This window comes from Sciurus vulgaris, assembly GCF_902686455.1.
Source record: "Sciurus vulgaris genome assembly, chromosome: 1".
Lineage (NCBI taxonomy): Eukaryota > Metazoa > Chordata > Mammalia > Rodentia > Sciuridae > Sciurus > Sciurus vulgaris.
In genome coordinates, this window is record NC_136461.1 from 55,095,093 (window position 1) to 55,114,845 (window position 19,753).

The following is a 19,753-nucleotide window of genomic DNA, read 5'->3' on the forward strand; positions in this document are numbered from 1 at the left end:
TATTTACATAGCATTTTACTTTGCATTACATATTATAAGTAATTGAGAGAGGATTTAGTTTGTTATTTCCACAATCCCACAGTGCTGGGGACTCGAACCCGGGCCCCGAGCATGCAAGGCAGGCACTCTATGAGATGGGCTATATGGCCTGCTTGCGAGAGAAGATTTAAAGTACACAGGAGGATGTATGTAAATTCCGTGCAAATGCTATACCATTTTATGTAAGGGACTTGGGCATCCATGGTTTTTTTTTTTTTTTTTTTTTTTTTGCGGTGCTGGGGATTGAACCCAGGGCCTTGTGCTTGCGAGGCAGGCACTCTACCAACTGAGCTGTATCTCCAGCCCCAACATCCATGGATTTTTAAACCAATCCTCCAATAATACCAAAGGAAAACATATTTATGTTATGTAAAATATATTTACATATATTTACATATATATATATACACACACGTACACATATACATCAGTACATATTCCTGTATTTCTTAAGCAAATGTCATCAAACATAATTTAACGTGTTCTTAGGTGGTGAAAAATAACATTTGTTTGACTATTTAAAACAATTTTTAAAATGCTTTTTATTTTAGTCGTTGTTTAGCATATCAATGGATGCCCTGTGCTATAATTCACAGAAATATTGGACATCATTGTTACCTTTGGGCTGGTAGCCTGAAGATAAAAACTCTCTGGTTCTCTGAGGTGTGTAATGTTACTTCCTCTCTGGCATTTGCCATTCCTACGATATTTAACTTTGTCTTTTGACCTGTTCTAATTTGGGACTGTTCTTCTAGTCTGGAAAAGGCTCTTAACAAGGGTAACGAGGGCAGATTATCTCTGTCCTTAAAACAAGAGGGACCTAGGCTCTGATTAATCTGAGGGTCTCTTCTGTTTAGCATACACTGGTGTTAGGACGGGGACTCTTACCTAATTTCTCCTTTCCTACTACTACATTTACTTTGCTGCATGTTTAGGGTGTCGCTATATTTATAATACATGTTCTTTTATAAGTGAAGATTAGCAGGTATTTAATGGAGCTTATTTCCCCAGTGACAGAGGAAGTTTTAACTTGGAAACTTGGAACCCTCCTCTCAGTTCAATGAATGTTAAATCTGTCGTGTGCAGGTCACTGAACTAGGTTCACCAGTGGGGCACAAGATGAATGAGAAGTGGATCCTGTCTTAAAGCCACTTAAAGTCTAAGACATGTAAGCTGTACTGTGAGGCAAAATTGGTTAAGTTCTATGATGAAGTCTTAAGTGATATTTAGAAAATCCAAGGGGAAAGAATATTTTCTGAAGACCAACTTCCTGCAGGCCTTTCCTGGTCAGCATGGCAATACACAGGTTTCCACCATCTTGACTGAAAAGAAGGTCATCCAAAGAGGGTCATCCAAACAGAAGAAAATAGATAGAGCACAAAGGTAGACTCAGAGATTAGAGAAAATATTCATTTGATTGCAGAGTGAAGTATTTAAAGAGTTAGAGGAGCAGCTAAAACTAGAGAAATGTAATGGACCACATCCTTGAAGGTCACCCTGAATAAGGAATTAGGTGTCCTGGTGACTTCAGAGCAGATTGAATTCTACTGAAATCACTGAGGTGGTTCCATGTAAACCACATGGCAGAGGACAAGACACATGAATGTGCAGTCACACATTGCTTCACAATGGAGGAAAATGCTTCATTAGGTGATTTTGTTTTTGGTGATCATCTTCAAGATGGTCCCTTGATGCGATCAAGAAGCATGGCGAGCATGATATGTACGAGGTTGCTGCTGGCATAACACAACACACTGTTTTACAGCAAACTTCTTTATAAGTAAAAAGAATGCTCTCTAAAATAATGATAAAAGTACAGGATAGTCAATACATAAACCAGCAACAGTTGTTTACTGTTATTTTCAGTGTGACATACTGCATAAAATTATGTGTGCTCTACCCTTATACAGCTGTCAGCATGGTGCCTTTCTATACAGCAGTGTCACTCACAAGTATATGAGTAATGTGTTGTGCCAGGACATGATGATAGCTACGACGTCACTGAGCTCCTCTATAATCTTACGAGATCACTGTCATGCATGTGGTCCATCACTGACCAGAACATCACTATGGGATGTGTGACTTTATTTAAATGGTTATCAATTCAGGAAAAAGAAAAGACTAGAGGGCTGGGGATGAGAGCCCTTACCGAGCATGTGTGAGGCCCTGGGTTCTATCACCAACTCCACAAACAAATAAGCAAACAAATGCAGAGAGAGAGAGAGAGACAAAGAAGAGAGAGAGAGAGAGAGAGAGAGAGAGAGAGAGAGAGAGACAGTCTAGTGCAGGTTTTTAAGGAATTTGAGAGGAGAAATATCTGGGCCAGCCTGACTGGGATGCTAGCAAACTTTTATATGAAGCACACAGCCTCTCTTATAAACATGACTGTTCCAGGAAGACTCAAAATACATTTTTTAAAGGACCACGTAATTAGCTTAATTCAGATTCAGCATTCAGATCTTGGTGTCTCTATTGACCTCATTTCTAATGATGTTTTATTCTGTTTTGTTATTTTTTTTATCATTATTTACATCACCTTTGACTTTCCTTCTGGAAGCTATGGGTCTACAAATCGAAAAGTCTTTTTAGAGTACTTAACAGAAAATGTAATCAAAATGCTGAGCCAAATTTCAACTAAAAAGGTATTAACGTCACTGGAATTATGATTCAGATTGGCAGGGTAATGCCATTCAGCCAAATAGGGGTGTGACACACAGTTCCAGACATTTGGAAAGTAATGAGAAATTGAGCATAGAAATAGAAAGGGAAACTATACTCAAAAAATCAAAGCTACTCGGTATACTAGGTACTACAGAACACAGACGCATCATCTGTATTTTCTCTCAATATAGATGTATATTTCATATTCAGACATTTATCACACATGCGTGTCCACTCATACTTACAGTCACATGTGGTAAGGTGTACTGGACTGATGGAAAGGGGTGGATGTTTGAGTCCAGACTCCGCAATTTTGTGCCTTGATTGCAGGCCTATTGCTTAATCTGCCTGGACTTCAGTTTTGTCCATCTATACCTAGCCAGACGTTGATCTCTGTCCTCGTGTTCTGTAATTTGACTACCTATTATTTCCCCTTTCTAATTCTTTCTTGGAAGCTGATTGAAAGTCCCCTTCTGAGAATAATAACTTTTTGCTTAAATTGCAATTTAAGGGTAGGGGAGAAAAGGAAGGAAACAAAACTTCTAAAGTCTTCTTCAACCTTCATTCTATGGGAGAAAATTAATTCGGTAAACCATAGGATAGACTTGTGTATTTTAATTTCAACAATTTTAAGGATTTATGTTAGATCAGAGTTCATTTCTAGAAAATATTGATTGTGATGAGCCAGTTATGTTGCTAGACTTGCTGCATGCAAGGCAAATGTGGTCTTCACTGCCAACCTATGAGATAAGATCCATTTTATGGATTTTACTTGGAGAGAGAATCTGGCAAAGGACTTGCTTGGGAGATGGTGACGAGTACAGCTCTAGATCATACTGTCCCAGATGAACACTTTGTAGGATTATTTTGACAGACTGTTGAAAATTAAACAAGACTGTACAGAATCTTAACATTGCCCAACAGGAAAAAATGGAGAAAAACACTCTTAGATGGTTTATGAGGGGGAAATGAAATTTCTTCCCCTTTTCATAAAAATAGGGAAAGAGGGAAGACCTTACTATTGGGAACAGGTGGGATACTTTACTTTCATATGGTATGTACTGTTTACATTTTACCATTTTCAACCCTTGAATAAAATGGTAATAATTGTACAAATAAATAATGATATTAATTTTTATTGGGGTAGCAAATAAGCTAGAACCTGGTTTCAGGTCTGAACAAAATTATAATAATTTTGAGAGGTTTGATTTGAGGAGTTATGGGTGATTAAACAAAAGGATCAAAATTAGTCTCTCAATTAGGATTGTCAAAATTGGCATATTTGCATGCTGCCACAACTGGAAAACTTCAGAGCTGAGAAGTGCTCCAGGATTCAGCTGCTCTGGTAAATTAAGTACTTTAATTAGAGAAAGTTTGCTTCGTAACTCAAATTCAGACAATAAATGCTAGTTTTCAAATAATTACATAACAGTACCTTTAGTGATAAAACTATACTCAATGAAATTTTATCTTTGGGTGATCTAGAAAACATACTAGTTCTTTATGTAGCTTATCCTAGTCACCGTTATGTAATTAATTGGTACTGCAATTGCCTTGAAGTTTTTTGATTCTTGGTACTTGGTAATAGACATCAATGGCAGGGGGGAAAGCATTCAGAAGCGTTCACTTCCTCCACCCAGGGCTTCCTAAGACTGCTGCTTCATTTAAAATCTAAAGTCCTTAGCTTGGCCTTCAAGAACTTGCATTGCTGGCTCTTGACAACCTCATCTCTTGTCACTCTTCATCTCAAACACCACACAATCTATGTATATGTCCCTTGATGAGTAGATAAGGAGTAGCAAAAGTGGATGACAACTATCTAAATGGAGCCGGTATTCGCAGGTGTCAGGAACTGATCTATCTCTCATAAGTCAAGGGTAACAGTGGATGCTGTATCTCCAGCCTAGAAGAGTCTATGGCACATGAAAAATGTTCAACAAGTTTCTTTTCTTTCAACTGCTGAATGGGAAAATGAAGAACTCTTCTAATAGTGATCCACAATACTCCAGAACTTACAGGACTCTCAACATTAAGTGAAATGCTGGCATTGTATCCCTGCCCCAAACTGGGAGATGGGTGAAGAGAATACTGACCAGTGATGGGAAAAGTTGCCATTCTGAGTTTGCCAAGTAAATATACAGACCTAGAATCAGAGGCTCATTGGTAGGACAGCACACATGAATTTAAATGTTAAAAATGTAAGCAAAGAAAGAGAATAATAAAATGATCATTTAGACCGAGGAGATGCTGAGGGACTAGCTTATAAATCTTCATGCCTACTAAGGTTCATTTTCCAGGAGAATTAACTTGAGAAAAGACTAAGGAAGAGCAGGTTTTCATTGCAAATGGATGGATCCATGTATTACTCAACAGCATATAATTCATGTAAGTGGACTTTGTTACCTATTGGGATTTATAGACAAAGGATGGATGAATGGATGATTGTTATTATAAATCTTGCAAACAGGATCAATCCACATGCATCCCAGAGGCCTTAAGTTCCCCTCAAATAAATTTAGAGCTCAATGGTACATTTAGTTCCCTTTCAAACTTTTTATTTCTGTGTGCATTTATCTGATAGCTAATCTTTCAAAAAATATTAATATTTCCATTGCTAATATGTTTTTAACTTTTTAAACTATTCTCCTTCCTTTTTGGATGTAGGCTTCACAGATCCTTACTAAATAAACTTGGCTAAGAGCCTATGGTGTGTGAATGACATAGGCCTTGAAAATCTTCTTTCCCTTTGCATATCTCTTGCCTCTGCTATGTAGTAGGTTAGAATAAACCAGAGCAATTTACAAAGGCTATGTTCCAACTTTCTCTTATAATCAATCTCTGAAAAGTTTAATGCAAAGCATCACATGGTACATATAGTAATGGTTTAGAGATTTTTAACAAAGAACCTGCTCCTTCCTTGATAAAATATAAAAAGATCAGGGCATATGAAAAGCACCTCTGTTATTGTTCCATTGGTTTTCTTTTGGATTTATTTTCCTGTTGAAAATGGAGTTTTTTGAAAATGAGGTGTGATGAATTACAACTCAGTTGAATTCTTCTGGTCATACCTGAAAAACAGTGTCTGTCTGAGCAGACCATTAATTCAGTGTTGTCTACACGTCAACGTCAGGCTGGGGAGGGACTGGAGATGGAGAGGGGCAGAGAATCAATGAACGCAGAGAGAAAGAGAAGAGGGAGACCATTTGACAACTCAAGGTTCTAACTGAACAGGTCCTATTAAGTCACAAGTATCTTAAAGAGTTATTTAAATGAGAGCCTGTGTCTTCCCACTAGGCCAGAAGCCAGTTCCAAAGTCTTTCTACTGAACTTCTAGTTCAAGAAGAAGGAGCTCTGGCTTGCATATAGACCTCCTGGGAGGATCGCCTTATGCATTAGTTTGTAACGGACTCACACAGAGAGATCTTCAATGATGATTTTTCTTGCAGCTTAGAAATTTATATTGTTCAATATGAGTCTTTGAATCCTCACTTACCTTTTATGATAAATGTTAATCAATTACATTATAATTTTCCCAACTGCTGGGGAGGGCTATTGACCAAATTAATTGTTATGTTGTGTGCATGTACAAGTTTATGTAACAACAAATACCACTATTATGTACAGCTATAATACACCCTTAGAAACATTTGGAGAGAAAAAATAAAAATTTCCCCCAAGAGACTCAGCTCAGAGAGATGAAGTGCTATCTTGTAGAGAGGTTTGTGCATCCTAAGTACAAAGATCACCTGGATTTCTTTTGAGTCACCTAAACATTAAGGCAAAGTATTCAGACCAAAGAGCGCATACCCACAACTTTGAGCAATTCATTTTGGTTAAAATTCTAAATATGTAGTACAGTCAATAAACATTGATTAAGTGACTCCCATGAACTGGATACTGAGAGAACTGAACATATTTCCTGGCACGTGCCTTTATTAAGCATCTCATATGTCTTTAGCAGTAGTGTAGGCACTTGAAGTCATAAGTATCATAAAATGTTATGGAAGGTACTGGCCTCTATCTAACTGGCCTTAGGTCTTTCTATAAGACCTTCTTGTGAATTGGATTACAGTAACTATATTTAAAACTTAGAGGAAAAGCTGATATGCAAAGAACCTTAATCTTTCCTGACAGAAATACAGTGACCATCATAATGAATAGACCCTGCCAGTCTGGAGTTGCTGTCAATACGCGGCATTATGCCCAGGGCAATTAAATTTGCCTGTTTTTTATTACTAAGACCAAATGTTTGGCCTGGATTTATGCAGAAAATAAGTAATTCCATTACATGTGATTCACCTTTAAGTAACCCTCTAAGTTGATGAAGACTCAAGTTGAAAACTTACATTTATTACGGAAATAATCTGTTTAGCAGACATGTATTAGGTTACCTTATGTTCACTAGGAAGCATACAAAGATTTGAACATACAAAATACAGTCTTTGTATTTAATAAATGTGCAACCTAATTTGACCAAAAATAAAATCTTTTTGTTTAAAAAAAATCAGATGGTGGGTTGTTTTTAATAAGAAGGCAAATGAATTGTGATAACAAGATACTGTAATGGCACGAGGAACTTGAACCCTGGAGTCAGAGGGAGCTTTGGAATGTTGTCTGCCAGTGACTGCCTGTGTGACCTGGTACCAGCTATTTCTCATGCCCCATGCTATGCAATCTATATGATAATAGCTCCCACCTTGTAACATTGTGTTGGACAAAGATAAGGAAGTTTCTGGCAAATTTCCTGAAACATTATAAATACTCAATAAATTGTCCCTATTCATTTTTATGATGTGTTTTGTGCTGAACTGAGTTTTTCAATGTACCATTGTGCACATTCTCCACCTAAAAATGTAACGAGGTCACAGCTTGCCCCTCCCCCTGAGCCTCTGCTTGCAAGCCTAATGCCCATGCATTCAGACGGTCCATCCTGTGCAGTTTGGGGCTCCTTCTCCTTCTCGGATACTTCCAAAATACAAAAATTAATGCCAAAAAACTAAACCTCAATGGAAAGCAGATTGCAAACATCAGGACAAGTCATTAGTTTTTTTCCTTAAAAATCCTACAAATACTGAGTGACTTTAAAAAAAAAAAAAAAAAAAAAAACATTGTTAAGCAAAGAATTGGTGATGTGCCTGTCGTACTGGGCATTGCTCTGGGTGCTGCAGTAGTCATCGGGACTACTCTGGAGAAGTTGGTTGACTTGGGAACCAAACAGACTTTGTCTCAAAATCTTGGCCTTTTTATGTTTCTTTAGTGATTTCAGATTAGGAACATACTTACTTTGGGTCTGTATCATGATCCATAAATAGGGAGTTAGTTATCTTCTGGGGTTGTTGAAAGGATTAGTCTGTCAAGTACTTGGCACAGTGACTGGCGCATACAAAGTACTCAGTAAACAGGAGCTGCCTTCCCCTCACTCCTAATGATTACAGAGAGACAGACTGAGACAGCCCCTCCAAAGCTCATGTCCAGCAAGGAGATGGATTGTATATGTAAAGAAGCACAATTCTTCTTAGATTCTCTATAATGTTCTTGCAAATGACAGCCCTCGAGTAGTTAAATTGGGATTTGAACCCAGATCTTTGAATACCAAAGAAGGTCATACGTTCTGCATCTTCTCTGCTATCTTCCTTCTTCAGCTTTGGGGGTAGCATTTGCATGCTTCTGGGAGACATGCTTGAGATGACTTGGATTCCTCTATTAACTGTGTCTATGTACTGATCCTAAACCACACCTCACTGCCTCGTCCCAAAGCTGCTCCTCTTCCTCCAGAGCTCTAGGTCACTGAGGACCTGGCTTTGTTCCTAGTCCTTGCCTTGTCCAGCTCAGAAGCACTGTGTGGGGAGGGGTGGGAAGCAGGAGGAGAAGTGATCCAGAAATGTGATTCCACCAAAGTGGTACTTTCTTAAGGACCTTAAAGGCAGTTTACATGGGTGTTTAACATCGGCAATTAGACAAAGCCAGGCTGTGAAGTGAATAAGCAAAGCAGGCAAAAGCAGTGCCTTCCAAGGGGCTGCCCCCAACAATCAAAGACACAGCCTAAGCTGTTTACCACCTACCTCCACCCACCCCCAGTGTTAGAATCAGGCTTTCTCTTTAGCGCTTCTTTTCAGTTGGACCTGCCACATCTCTTTCTAGCCCGATCTCTCTTTTTTTTTTTAATTGCAATTATTGTAAACAAGTGGGATACATGTCGTTTCTCTGTTTGTACATGGAGTAAAGGCATACCATTTGTGTAATCATAAATTTACATAGGGTAATGTTGTTTGATTCATTCTGTTATTTTTCCCTTCCCCCACCCCTCCCACCCCTCTTTTCCCTCTATACAGTCCTTCCTTCCTCCATTCTTGCCCCCCTCCCTAACCCTAACCCTAACCCTAACACTAACCCCTCCCACCCCCACCCCCCCATTATGTGTCATCATCCGCTTATCAGAGAGATCATTGGACCTTTGGTTTTTTGAGATTGGCTTATCTCACTTCATGTTATTCTCCAATTTCATCCATTTGCCTATAAATGCCATAATTTTATCATTCTTTATGGCTGAGTAATAATATTCCATTGTATATATATATACCACTGTTTCTTTATCCATTCATCAATTGAAGGGCATCTAGGTTGGTTCCACAATCTGGCTATAGTGAATTGAGCAGCTATGAACATTGATGTGGCTGCATCTCTGTAATATGCTGATTTTAAGTCCTTTGGGTATAGGCCAAGGAGTGGGATAGCTGGGTCAAATGGTGGTTCCATTCCAAGTTTTCTAAGGAAACTCCACACTGCTTTCCAGAGTGACTGCACTAATTTGCAACCCCACCATCAATGTATGAGTGTACCTTTTTCCCCACATCCTCGCCAACACCTGTTGTTGCTTATATTCTTGATAATTGCCATTCTAATTGGGGTGAGATGGAATCTTAGGGTGGTTTTGATTTGCATTTCTCTTATTACTAGAGATGTGGAACATTTTTTCATATGTTCATTGATTGCTTGTAGATCTTCTTCTGTGAAGTGTCTGTTCATTTCCTTAGCCCATTTGTCGATTGGGTTATTTGTATTCTTGGTGTAGAGTTTTTGAGTTCTTCATAGATTCTGGAGATTAGTGCTCTATCTGAAGTATGATTGTTTAGCCCAATCTCTTTAACATGGCTTTGTAATAAACCAGTTGCTGCTAAGATGCTATGGAGGAACAATTCCACATGTGGTCTCTCCTCACTGTCATCTTACCAGCTAGCAATGGAAAAGTAGGAGTTCAGGACACAGAGAGAAAGGAGAGTTTCTTGGTGGGAACCTCCACTTACACTTCTAGGTGGCAGGACAGCATCTCTTGTTAGACCAGCAGCATCTTCTTTGTGGCTCTTCCTTGCCTTATGCTTACAGGATCTACCATCTCAGTATCTCCTGTTTAGGACTCAGCCAAAACGATTCTAGCCCTTCATTAGCAGTGCAACAAAAATCCTCTCCCTTTCGATCTCTATTTTGATGTGATCAGAGAAAAGTCCTCTCATTTTTCAAGAACTCTTCATTTTCACCCTCCCCTTCTTAGTAAAGAATAGTTGACCAAAATCCATCCTAGAAACAATTCAACTGTAGCGATTAATGTTATAATCTTCATGTAGTTATGGAATCAGAAATGGGAATCACTAGATAGAGTGTTTATAAGCTTATCAGATTATCAGACATAGTGTCTGAAACTTGTTATTTCTAGAGTATTCTTAAACATCATTTCTCCTTTTTGAAAAGTTTCCTCGAATATTTTTTTATAAACTCTCAAAAGACATACTCATACTTCTCCATTTACTTTTAACACAATGTGACTGTTTCTTCTAGAATCTTCTGAAAGACCTGTTACAATAAGAATAACTACTTTGTAACTTTGTTTGCTGTAATCTTTTGTTTTTGTTCATATTTTTCCACACTTCAGACTTCTCCAATCTTTCCAGGGGGATAATTTTGTCAATGTTTTCTCTTATTAAGCAATTTGATTTGCATTTTTTTCTGGAATTTCACATATATGATATATTCTTACTTATATTCCATGTATAAGTGTATTCCATGTATTAAAAACATGACTTTCAGTGAAACTATACTTATAAATTGACATAGCATTTTATGAAAGTATGCAAGTTCTTTCATCTCATTATTGACTCATTATTATTATTGTTGTTGTATATAGACAAAGAGGTCAAAACGCAAAGAGAATTTAATTTGTATTAAGCTGTGTGATTAGAAATGATGCTGGGAATGGACTTTTGTCTCCTGACTCCTGATCCAGTGTGCTTTTTTCTGAAAAATGGATAACTCATGATGTTCTTTAGTTCCTGTTGCCTGTTATCCAAATATGGTGATCAAAAGCAGGATAGAATCTCTGAAAAACTATAGTCTATTCTGTTACTAATTTAATACAATAATTACTAGAATTTGTGTGTATTTTCTCATCTATTTGGTAGGCTATTCTATCTTATAGATTGAGTTACAGGAAATCAAGAACTTGAAAACAAAAGATAATAACAGCATTAGTTTTATGGTCTTAAAATCACTAGTAGTGATTTGTGAAAATAGCATTTATTGTGAAACCAAAGCTAACTGGAAGTATAGAGAAGTCATTTAGGAAAATTGTCAGAAGAAAACAATGCTTATGTAACCATGATATTTGTTTCTCTGTAAGAAAATACGACAATCAGAAGTGAGAAAGACGAAAAAGTTTTTAACAACAAAATTTGAAATGAAAGGGAAAGAGAATGTATCCCTAAATATTATGGGTAGATAGTTTTAAATGTCAATAAGTTTTCCTCTAAACTCACCATTTGAAGAATAATGGAAAATAGTTCCATGTGGGAGGAGATTTAAAAAAAAAAAAAAACTGACATTTTAAAGACCTAAATGTCTTAAATGGTATGATTATTAAAATGCAAAATTAGACTGAACAGAGACATTTTGCAGATTATATTTGAGTAGTATCCTAAGAGGCAGATAATAAATGACTCAGATAATCTGAGCGGCTTGGGCTGACTCACATGTTTTGGAAGAAGGTGTCATCAAATCACTGATTCTGTCAGTGTTTTTCCCTTTGTTCCACCTGGTAGTGCCAAACAAATCCCAAAGCATCAGTGAGTTTTCTACCTCCAACTTTTCAAATCAACATTGGCATTTAGTATATTTGAAAAACACTCCCTAACATCAGTAACACAAGCCACGTGTTTGCTGGGAATGTGCAGGAGATGGGAAGCCCAGCCAGGCTTGACTGGGTAAGAGTGGAAGAACCAAGACTGGGTTGGGTTTGTCAGGATAGAAGAAAGGGACCTTTTTACCCCACTCCTGCCAGAATGGTGCTTCTTAGAACACTTTTAATCAATAAATATTATCCAGTGCCTGTATGAGATATAAGGGAACATATAAATAAGGAGGCATTGGCCTCTATCCTAGAAAGGCTTGGTCTATCAGGGAAACTGAGGTAGTAACTCATGAGTGGTAACATCTGACATAACATATATAAAAGCAACATTCTGGTGAAGGGACCCAGAGTAGTCAGTGTCTCATACAACTAGGATTGAGAAGCCCTCACAGAAGATGTTGCATGTGGCTTGGGCCTTAAAAGAATGAATTAAATCTCAACCAGAGGTAAGGCTCACACAAGGAAGAGACACTGGCACTCATGCTGAGGTAAGCTCAGAGAATGTGTAATAATCCAGAAATGGAAGACCTAGAAAAGAAGGAGATGGCAATTCAGAGATGTGTCAGGTCAGTTCTCTTGGTACAGTTCACAGGAGCCATTTCTTAGTATTATCTCAGTCTCAAGACTGTGTCCAACCTGGAAATGGCTATTCTAAATCTGTGATTCAGTTTTTTGGCAGAGCCTCAATCTAGGTGATGAATAACAGTAATCTAAGAAAAGCTTGCCATCCTCTCCATACCCATATGTCCTAATGTTGCTTGTAGTGCTAAGAATTTACAGTGCCAAGTTCTGATAAATATCTGTGGAAAATGTAATAATGAGTCATGTGCATTTGCATGCACACGTACAAAGACATACAATGAAAGAAACACTCACCGTTTTTGAACATGCAAGTTTAACAGCTATTACAACTTCCAAACGAAGTTTATTTGTGCTGAGACAGACTTCTTTGACCCTTTGCTGTTTCCCCACAGGATTGAAAAAACGTACAAGGAAGGCCTTTGGAATACGGAAGAAAGAAAAGGACACGGATTCTACGTGCGTACTTTAGAGTGTGCCTCTGCAAACAGACTCTCACTGAGAGATGACCACAGTTTCCTTGAATATCCTGTACTTTTCTTTGTTCTCCCCATTTCTGGGAAACTGTAGTTGCTCAGCATAATTAATCATTAGATTTGTGCTAAAAAGGTGAAGATTGTCATCATATGTTCGGTTTTTCATCTTTCTGTTTTTTAACCACCTGGTAGCCCTGCTTGCCAGCCGTCCTGGGAAGCAGAAAGTGTGACTGTTAGTTTCCTGGGGGCTTAGAAGCATTCATTTCCACTTCTAGGGTTGCTCCTAATATCTGAACAGAAGAAACAGCAAAACCCGTTTGGGTAGGTTCATCCTAGCCAAAGACAGAAATGTGTCCTACATAACATCCTAAAGCTCTTACTTGAGATGCCAAGATTTTGTACAAGCAGAATCGTAAATCAACAGAATTCACAGGAGTGGTAGGATATTTGCCTGTGAATAAGAAACTGATGCCAGAAACAATTAGGGGGATGCTTTTTATGTGTTTCAATGGTCTTATTCAAGAGAATTAATTGCCCATGGACACTGATGAACCCTTGAAAACATCAGTAAATAGCAGCTTCATTCTACCTCTACTTATGTGACCATCTGGAATTCTTTTTCAGAGGATTTGACTCTGATTCAAAATCTCAGATGTCCTTCTGAGCCAAGCAGATAACTCCATACATGAGGTTAGCTGGCCAGGAACTCAGCATTCCAACCCTTACTCCCATAAGAAGAGCCTCGTGACTCAGCTGTGGCTGGCTGTGACCAGGTGGAAGAGATCTGGGGTGGTCTTTTTTGTGTAGCAGAATGGAGCCCATAAACCCCTCATTTGGCTGTATTCCCTGAAAGAAAGTGAGAAAATGGAAAAATCAAAGTGGTATGGGCACAGGTGAAAATGAAGGCAGCCACACTTGGATTCTGTGTGCATTTTTATTGTGCATAGATTTTCTCACAAAGTGCTCAGTATTTCCCTGTGTGCTTGTCCTCCACAAACTTGTAATTCATAGATAAAATACTGACTACACAAACTAAAATATCTTTCCTACAATTAAATGAGATGATATTTGAAATGCCTACTAGTACTTAGTATTTAGCAAGTGCTCAGTAAATGACAGTTGCTGCTATTCTTATGGTTATTGATACAAATCAATAGTAATACATTCCTTGTGAGCAACTGAAATGGAATTTCATGGAATTTGAAGGTGAGAAAGTTTACATTTGGACTGATGATCTATGATGCTTTGGGGCAGGAGGAGTCCTCAGTTTGGCCTTCATGTATTTCATGCAAAGGGAGCAACAAAAGCAAAGGCAGACAGGTGGGAAAGTCCAGCAGGCATTCAGGACAAGGTAAATGGGGCAGACTGTCTACCTGCAGGCTGCAGGGAAAGGTGATAATGGAGAATGCTGGGAAGCAGATGAGAACCAGATAGGAAGGGCCTCAAGTGCCAACCTGAGGTATCTGAATTTCCATCCTTACCTAGTAGGTCACCTTGAAACCCTGAATGTTTTTAAGCCAAAGAATGTGAAGGATTAAGGAGGAGAAGGTTGTTGTTGTTGTTGTTGTTGTTTTATTGTTTTGTGTTTTTCACAGATGCCAAATGTTAACTCTTTAAATATTTTCTGTGTTTTTCATTTGGTAAATATTTCCTGGAAATTACATTTACAGATTTTTTTTCTAAATAATTGAATTAATAATATTTTTGAGGGATCATATAATTTGCATTGTTTCTGAATAAATTTGTCATTTTCTAAACATTAACCTTGCAGAATAATTGATGGTCCCTTTGCTAGGTTTGGAACCCCTGGGCTCTTATACCTGCTCTGCCCATAACTCAACAGACTTGGAAATTACATTTTCCTTTAGTAGGCCTAATTTCCTCACATGTTAAAAAAAAAAAAAAAAGTGTACACTAGACAAAATCGAGTTTCCCTAAAGGGCCAGATACCACACCAGTGTGTCAGCAATCTGTTGACACCTACAGTGTGCCACCTGTTGTGTGGGATACTGGTGCATGCATCTCAGGAGGACATCATAGCAGAAGCCAACTATTTTTCTATGAAAACAATGTTTGTAACTGCAGCAGAGAGTTCTGGTGTGTAAAGAAATTTAAAGATAAAAAGCTATCTTGAAATAAAAAGTAGATGTTAAACAACCTCCCTGGGACCAGCTGAGCTCATTTACATGTGGCCAAAGCCCTGCTCTTCCATCTCCATTTCCAAAGCTACGAAGATGAGTAAGTTATTCCCCGTGGCTTTGGGTGGAGGCCCAATATCTCTCTCGGGTACTTTAATGAAACATTTGTTTTCAGAATCCCAAGCATCTCTTCTTAACTTCTTATCATTTGAGTGCCCGAATTACTTATGGGATAGCAAATCAGTTGTAAACTTGTTCCCCCACCAGGGACTGGTCCAAGGACAAGATGGGTTTTTTTGTTTTGTTTTGTTTTGTTTTGTTTTTTTCCATGAACTCCCACCCCCATGCTCCAATTGGATCCCATATCATTTTTGGAAAATGAATCATAATTACAAAGGGGTCGGTAAAATGCTCTGGCAATTTGCTGTCCCTTCAGCTTTAGTTAATGCTTATGTAGACTGCAGTCATTGAAACCTTGTTGATGCAAACTGTTTTCAGGGCTGTTGCAACTCATTGGCGTTGCTAAGCAACCTGCTAGGGCAGCCGCCAGTGCCAACTTTAGCTGATTGAACCTCTGTAGATAAAGAGTGGGGTAAGGACCAGAGCTTCCTGATTTGATCATCATTACCGTGACTGATGGAGGAAGCAAGAGAGCCTGTGCTAAGTGCCCTGTGTGCAGGCCCTGTGCAGGATAGTTTGTTGCACTGATAACCTTTTTTAATCCTCAAAGTAATTCAATAGGATTAATAGTAATAACGCAGTTCTAGAGATGAGAAATCAGTACCAAAAGGGGGTAAGTCACTTGCCGAAGGTCATGCAGAAAATAAGGCTTGGAACAAGTATCCTAGTCCAGAAACCAGTGTCTGTACCTTGGTCATCCAGAAGAACAGGCGTGGGTGTGTGAGGCTGTAACCCAGACAGGAGGGTGAAAGAAAAATTGCAGTTTCAAGAAGTAACTGAAACTCCTAAAATGGAGGCCCAGGGCCCACAGTGGATGATGAGTTTGAAAACAGACATCAGTAAATATAATGGGTCTGTCATGAAAAAGAAAAATACTGTGTTAAAACAAAATTAAAGACTTTGTAAGATGTGATTAGGAAATGAATTTGCAACATAGGCCCAAGTGTCTGAAGCAGTTAAAATCTCTCCCATCCTGGGTCAGATTGTTATAATTATTCTTTAAGATAAAATTTAATGAGTATTTACTGTGTCCTAGGAACTATTTCAGGCTTTTCACTTTTATTAACTCGTTGGCTCCTCCAATAGTCCTATGGGGTACTTGTCATTTCTAGATAGGGCAATCAAGACACAAAGGGATGAAGTAATTTGTCTGAGCTTCTGGACCTGAGAAATCTATATTGGTTGAACCCAGATAGTCTGGCGCTAGAATTGGTGCTCTTAGCTGCCATGTTTACTCCTGTATGAGAGAAAATACCAGTCCCATGTTCATCAACTGATGAGACAAAGAATTAAAATCAGATTTCAATGCTGTGGTGTACACTTATGGCCTTTCTGGTTAAAAAATTTGAAATGTCATACCAATGACTGCCATAGGCATGAGATCATGGTCTCCCAATTTAATATCCCCTAGCAATATGGCCTTGTACCTGGACCAAAACTGGGCACCACCACAGCCAGGCCAATCTCCAAAGGCTTCTCTTCTGTACATCTATTGCTGACTGTCCCCAAAGGATCAGTGCCTCCGAAAATGTCCTATCCCTAAAGTTGGTGCAACCACCTCTCTCCCAGCCCCCTTGGCAGGGGTTGAAATACTAACAAGAAAGGCTCATTTTTGCACAGATAGACACAGGAAGGAAAGTTAGCTTTGAATAGTATAGGTTGGCCTCTGTTTTCTCGCTGTTGTCCTAGCATGGGCTTACTATGGCCACGATAACTCACTGGATAGACTTACCTGCCTTGTTCTTTCTTTGTTGAGCGTATCTTTTCCATTATTTTTATCCCATTGTCCTAGCCATGTACCTGTACATTTTAAGTACCCAATATTTGTTCAATGAATTATAACTTTTGTCAGATGAGATTCTTTCTACCCTTCTATTTTAGATGACATTTCTTTGAACTGTTTAATTGCCATGCCCAGGAAATGTCAAAGATTCCATGAGTTTTGTCAACTCCCATGGTCTTTCAACATCTCAGTCGTCTTTGCTTTTGGCCCCAGTATCACTGATTTACTACTGTATTTGTTTGGAGAGAATTAATTATGAAAAATGATGCTACCAAATATCTCTCTCTCTCTCTCTCTCCCCACCAATGACCCCACCCTATGAAGCAATAAAAAATTTTCTTACCTGGTTCTACCTTCTAAAGAACAATTCTAACCCCACCAAATTCCTAGTGATGTCACAGTTCTGCCCAAGTAATTATTAAGATTTTCTTCCAAAAAAATACTGGTTCCTTTCCAAACATACATTGGGTCCCTTATTAATAGCATAACATGTCTGAGCTCCTTACACAGTGAATTAATATCAGAAGTTACCAAGTGACAGTGGATACCCTTTACCCCTCTCCCTACTTCTTTCTGCTCATCTAGTCCAGTTTCCAGTATGTTGGCAAGTGGGCAATTTTGTGTTCCTGGTGAGGAGACACCATGGAACAGAAAAGAAATAATAATCCACTAACACCTTTGAGTACTTAGTATGTGTCAGGAACTATTATAAATTCATTTTATACATACATATACATGTACACACATATATGTATATACATATATATGTATATATATACACACAAAAAAAAACTAACTTAAAAGGTGAAGTAACATATTCAAGGTCATAGAACTATGAAGTGGTGAAATCTGAACCTACAGATTCATCTTACACTAAAGCACTGAGCACCTCAGCAGAGCATCCCCCAGAACAGCTTCCCTGGATTTTAGAAGGAACCGTTTAGCAAAATATGCCCTCCCTTCCTGTTGTCCTATAATCGAAGGAGATGTAAATACAGAAATGAGAGAAGATACAGATTTTCAAAATAAGCTCAAAAATACCTCTGAAGTTTCATCTAGTAAGAGACAGTTCAGGACCACTCGTGGGGGAAAGAGAATGTAATTCTACATGTCTTCTGATACTTTTAAAGTAACACCAGGCAGACTCTAATGAATTCTCTCAAAAGTTGGCCAAGGCACTGCACCACCAACTTGTGCCTTTTAGACACAATTTTTTTATATTCTTTCTCTCACACTTCACACTCAAGTATCACTCACCCAGATTGTTTTGATTTGGTTTTCCTTATACAGTTTTACTGGGGTGAACCCAGAGGAGCATGAAGGTGTTGGTTCACGATTCTTATTGTGATACTTTTGTCTGTGTAGTCAGAAAGATTCATGATCATAACTATCAATTTCTTTTGGTTACAGAGGTTCACCAGATCGAGATGGAATTGTAAGTATTCAAATGACCATTTTTAATGGTTTGCATTTCAATATATGCTATATTTAAATTTCCTACAGCTCCATTTATTTTTCTTTTCTCCCTCTAACCCCCACCCCTGCCCCAGGGAAGAAATAGCTTGTATGACTTTTCTGACCTCTCACTGTTGTAATTTTCTCTAGTAATTGCATGAGACATACAGGTAGTCTTGGTCAAGTTACATTTATTTGGTGTATTCACCTAAAACCCTGCCCAGGAGCAGGCAAGCAAACTAGTCATGGAAATGATGGATCCAAAGCCAGACAGTTCATGCAGGGGCTGCCACCATCAACTCTTATTTCATTTCCAATTTAATGATATAAAAGCTCATTATGTGAGAATGTTTTTCTCCAACAGAGGCCACAGAGTCATAAAGGAGCTGGGATCCAATAAAACTGAAAGAAGCTTTTCCCCTGGCACAGCTGGGCTGCAGATATATTTTCTATGTTAAATTCAACATTAGGAAATGGTCTTAAAACCACTTATGCCTGAATTTACAGCCTGAAAGAAGAGAGTGTGTCCACTGGGTTTAGATTTAATAATAACTCTGGCTCCTTGCTAGCCACCAGATTTCTTGCTTTTTAAAGAAGTCGTGGTGCACGGGCTTGGATTTATCAGAGTTGCACGTATGGGATTCTGCCCCAGCTTCTAAAATGACTTCCTTCAAATCTAAATCAGATGCCTATTCAGAAGGTTAAAAAGAACAGCTGTTACTGGAAAAAAAAAAAAAAAAGAAGGACTCACATTAGGCTCACTGGGCAGGAGTGGGGCTAAAATAAACCTAGTGGTTAAAAACTTATTGTTTTGAAAATCACCCCATATAATATTATTCCTAAATTGGGGTGCTAATTGTAGCTATAGTAGGAGTTTTTCTCCCACACTTGACATGAGGTTCTTAGCTTTGGGGTGACTTTTGCGTTCATGTGGTTCTCACTATGAAATGTTAAGAAAAATAGACAGAAATTGATCAGACATTGGGTAACACTATAATCAAGGCTCTATTCAGCAGGGGAAAAAAAAGACCCAGAAGACTCACCTTCTCCTCACCTCTTGCTTCTGGCTCAGAGCCCTCTCGTTAACTCTGTCTCAGGTACTCTCTGCTTCTGTGTCTTCTCTTTGCTTCTGGCTGGGTCTCCTCCCTCGGTCCTCTTGTCCCCGCCATTCCCATCTCTGCAAGGCTCTGTTAGCTACTCTGCTTTCTATCCTTGCTGCTCCAGGACTGGATTGCTTATTTCTTGCTTCTCTCACTCTGCCACT

The 19,753-nt window shown here is 38.6% G+C and overlaps 1 protein-coding gene across 19 annotated transcripts in view; it reads left to right on the forward strand.

The window, feature by feature from the left end:
• Positions 1 to 19,753, forward strand: part of SGIP1 (SH3GL interacting endocytic adaptor 1) — a 196,694-nt gene that overhangs the window by 75,609 nt on the left and 101,332 nt on the right. For all 19 annotated transcript variants that reach the window (XR_013762481.1, XM_079131492.1, XM_079131504.1 and 16 more), the window contains 2 exons: positions 12,853 to 12,916; positions 18,445 to 18,469. Coding sequence is in view for 18 of the 19 variants with exons in the window: in XM_079131492.1 (XP_078987618.1) it covers positions 12,853 to 12,916; positions 18,445 to 18,469 (89 nt within the window). In the remaining variant the exon portion in view is untranslated. The remainder of the gene's footprint in view (positions 1 to 12,852; positions 12,917 to 18,444; positions 18,470 to 19,753) is intronic.